The sequence below is a fragment of the Gavialis gangeticus genome, unplaced genomic scaffold, assembly GCF_001723915.1.
Source record: "Gavialis gangeticus isolate Ggan-Ray unplaced genomic scaffold, GavGan_comp1, whole genome shotgun sequence".
NCBI classification, from domain to species: domain Eukaryota; kingdom Metazoa; phylum Chordata; order Crocodylia; family Gavialidae; genus Gavialis; species Gavialis gangeticus.
In genome coordinates, this window is record NW_017729022.1 from 189,037,220 (window position 1) to 189,041,454 (window position 4,235).

At 37.4% G+C, this 4,235-nt stretch overlaps 1 protein-coding gene across 9 annotated transcripts in view; it reads left to right on the plus strand.

The window, feature by feature from the left end:
* The window catches only part of CCDC88A (coiled-coil domain containing 88A), a 248,444-nt gene that overhangs the window by 99,242 nt on the left and 144,967 nt on the right, over nt 1-4,235 (plus strand). For all 9 annotated transcript variants that reach the window (XM_019516673.1, XM_019516675.1, XM_019516676.1 and 6 more), the window contains exon 7: nt 2,505-2,645. In XM_019516673.1, coding sequence (XP_019372218.1) covers nt 2,505-2,645 — 141 coding nt within the window. The remainder of the gene's footprint in view (nt 1-2,504; nt 2,646-4,235) is intronic.

Sequence of the window (4,235 nt, forward strand, 5' to 3'; positions counted from 1 at the left end):
TGGCGGGTGCACACCCAAAACACTGTATCAGCACCCCCCCCACACATTGTGCTGTGTGGTCCCACTGCATAACATACCCCATACTGTGCAGAATCCCTGGATCCCCAGAACTTCCCTGCTGAAGACTCCCTTGGGGTGGGGCAGGGCAGGATGCCATCATACTCTACTCTACCATACCCCTTTCCTAGGAGTAGGGGCAATTAGCGGAAGCTGAAGGAGGGAGACTGAAGGCTCTGGCTGCGATAGCAGCAGCTGGAATAGTTGGGAAGAGTGGCATCTGGACTGGGAGCCTGGGGGACATTCTGTCTCCTCAGGGGTTACTTGCAGTTTGTGGGCTGCCAGTTGGACAGCGCTGGTTGCTGGTTTAGAATGAGATTTTTGCAGTGGATCTTTCCAAGTGCACGGCAGACTTCATTTGGGCTCCATGTGAGCACAGCAGTGCATTTCTTTGTGGGATCTAGTTCTTAATTAGTCATTTCTCTTTATTTAAAAAAATGCTTGGATGTTGTGTGTTTTGGATGGCATGTACATGTTTGGGGGGACCAGTAGCTACTCCATCATTAAACCTGAATTCAGAATTCAGTATTTCTTTTTAACCAAAAAATAGTAAGTACCTAATTTTATACTCACTGTTCTGAGTCCTGCTGAAATGTAAACAATATTATTTTAGAAAGAAATGTGACTTTGCCAGAAACATTTTTAAAAGTTCATTTTTTGAGATTTCTGTCTTACCTAAAAGAATCTGAGAAAGTAAACAGCTATCTATCCACTGAGCTACATGTGAAGTACGCTGCATACTGCAGATTTCTAGATATAATATTTTTTAAGTTATTTCCTAATTTTGCCATTCAGGTAAGTAGCTCCATAACTACTAGAACTCCTCTGCTCTCTCAGTTCTTACCATACTAGCTGGACTTTTCACAGATGCCTGGTGAGCCAGGACGGAAGCATTGCCAGCAGGGGAGTATGGGATTTCAGACTCTGTGTTTCCTTTCGATTTTAAAATTAAATAACTGCATAATTTTATAACTCATAAAATGAACTTAATCTGTATTTTTCCACTAATAAACCTGCTTTACCATTCTTTTCCTTATTGCAACCATATTATCATCTGTTATCAACTTTGTAAATATGAAGAAAAAAATAGGCAATTCCCTATAATGCAACTAAAAACCCAGCATGGTTTGGAAAAAAAAAAAAAAAAGACTTCTTTACAGTGCACCCAGGTACCTTATCCTGGGGTCACTACATGGATCTATTGTATGGCAGCATAGTGGCATACCTAGTAGGAAAAGTACCAGTAAAGCTTTGTATTTTACTACTTTTAATGATTGATTTTTTTTTTTTAATGAGCGAAGTGAAATACCGTTATATGTTTATAGGACAGGAGAATGCTGAACAACTGTGCTCCCAGTCATCCACATGTTGCCAGACACTGTTTCTGCAGTGCAGTTTCCTTCCTTCTCTTTAAAGATCTATCAAGAGCTTATGCTTCTTTTTATTAATAACATCTCTTGATCTTTGTGAGTGCTTGAAAAAAATGCCTTTTTAAATTTCCTTATTTGTTAACAAACTACTTTAAAATGCAGTCTCTGGCTATGGATGTAGGGCATATTTCAGTGATTCAAAATGGAAGAGGGAGTTGCTGCTTCTGACTGTGCATCAACTGCTAGCCTGTAACTGTTAGGGCCCTGTTCTCCTGTAGCAATACAAACAAGCTGCATTGTTGTAATTTAACCCTAAATGAAACAGGGTAAAAAGTTACAACAGTTTTTCTAAACTTGAAATCCTACAGGAACATACACAGATCCGCTGCATGTTTTCTTAACTCTGCAGGGTTTAGTCTCACTTAGTGCTTGTGTTCAGTTTTCTGCTGTGTCCGATTATTCTTTCATTTTACATAAGTAAGTCACTGCACAGTTTTCTTGTGTGTGTCACAAAGATGTACTTCCTTAAATAAAACAACTTAGATGAAGTATTTTTTCTCCTTTAAAAAAAAATCAGGTATTGTAAATGGATGCAGAAAAAGAAGAAGTCACAAACAAGTTCTTTATATAAAAATTCCAACTGAAACTGTTTATAACAATAAATTTTCCATATATGAATCTACTGTTCCAAGAATTCCCTAAAACAACAGGATTTTTTTTTTTTGATTTACTGGATTTTTTGAAAATTCTGCGTAAGAATTTACTTATGAATTTAATTCAATAAAAATACAGTTATATGACAAAGTAGCATTTTTGCTCATATTATGTATTTACAATTAGACAGCATAAATTTGTTCTTCTGATTTTAATTACAGAAAGAGAAACTATTGCATCAAATCCAACTTAACATACTTTTAATAGGTATACATTTTCTAAAAAACTACAACTCACAAAGATTAAATGGAATTTGGAGATGAGCTAAGAGAAATTTGCCCAGTTTTTCTCTACTTTTTTTGTGCTGTTACAATTTGAGTATACATAAAGGTCATTTTCACAATTACTTCTTACTTTATATAGGTAACTCATAATCAGGAAAATGTATTTGATCTGCAGTGGATGGACGTCAACGTACTTTTACAAGAGTATATTGAACCTCTTGTGAAGAATATGGCATTACATTTAAAAAGACTTATAGATGAAAGAGATGAACAAGCTGAGGTAAGTATGTGCTTATTGGTCACCTATGCACGTACACTGAGGCTGCTCTGATGTGCTGTAATTACAATGCATTGCACCAGACTTGATTAATTGAGCCTGCTGGAGTATGGTAATTACTGCGTTCCAGCAGACTCCAGCATCATGTGCATCAGCATCCCCATACTGAAAAATGGTGGCGGGGGTACTTTAAATCTTGTTGAATGAGCTTTAGTTAGTTAAAACGCCCCCGCCACCATTTTTCAGCACTGGGACACTGATACACGTGATGCTTTGGGCACTTTAATTAGAGCAGCTCTTGGAGCTGCTCTAATTAAAGTGCCTCTTCCCGGAGCATGTGTATAAACGCCCATTGTTTTTAAGAAAAGTACAAAAACCCACCTTTTTCAAGTATTTCAAACTGTTTATGGAGCATTCCTTTAATATATCAGGTCTTCACATAATTTAAAATAATAATTCTCTAGACTTGTGGGAAATTGAGGCAGCTATAGGCATGTGCAGTCATGCCTTTGAGCTCAAGAGTGGTTTGTTGGTGAGGGGGAAAATGCTTTAAAAATTCTGTCTAATTTATATGTCTATGCTTCTTTGTATCCTTTTCCCTATTGCATTTTCAGGAATGTGAAGCAAAATGCATCTGTGTTGGGGGTGTGGAATTGCTACTGCAGGGAAAAAAAATCCAATTATCTCAATTTTCTTGTCATAATGCCATATTTAAAAAGAGAGTACAATGTGAAGGAACAAATAAAGGCTTGATCTCTTCTCCTTTCCTGCCAAACTTTTGGTAAGTAAGCAGTTTTCTTTGGTGAAAATTGCTTGCTGCCAGTGCTTGAAAATTCTGTCCCAGGACATGACAGCAAATCCATCCTAACTGTTCTTAATTACAGTGATTTTATAAAACTCTTGACATGAGTATTTATATGGTTGCCTTTCACTGCGGCCTACCTTTCTTTCACAATCACAGCTGTTAACCACGCCACACTGAATGCCATTACAATCAACAAATCATTTTATCTATCAAAAATGCACCTGAATGCACCTAGAACAGCACTTTCTGCAAAGACTTCTCAGAGAAAATTGTTCACATCTCATATCACTTCTTTAGCTATGAGGTGCAATGCAACCACATCACCTGCTTTTTCTGAATCACTTTGTTCCACAATAGGAAGAGCTGAAAACATAGTAGGAGATCCCCACACTTTTGCTTGATCAAATAGAATAAAAATTACTTGAGAAACTGAATAACTGAGAGAACTTATAGGTACCTCTAACTAAAGGGAAATCTTGGACTCCTAAGGCATGAACACACATAACACTTAAACCAGTTTAAATGGAGTTGAAACCTGAAGCAGACAAGCCTGTTTAAACTCTTTTAAAGTTTTGGTATAGTTCAAAATTGTACCTGGAAAATTAAGTACTGTTTGAACTGGTTCACTGTCAATCAATGTAATGTTATTTGTGGATACAAAGCATTCCATGACAAGGTTCTAGTCAGTCCTCCGGGTATCCTGCACTGCATCGTTCCTTTCTATCCTACCTCCCCACTGCTGAAACTGACCATACTGGTATGCAGGCAGAATTCTGTTGCTACTCCCC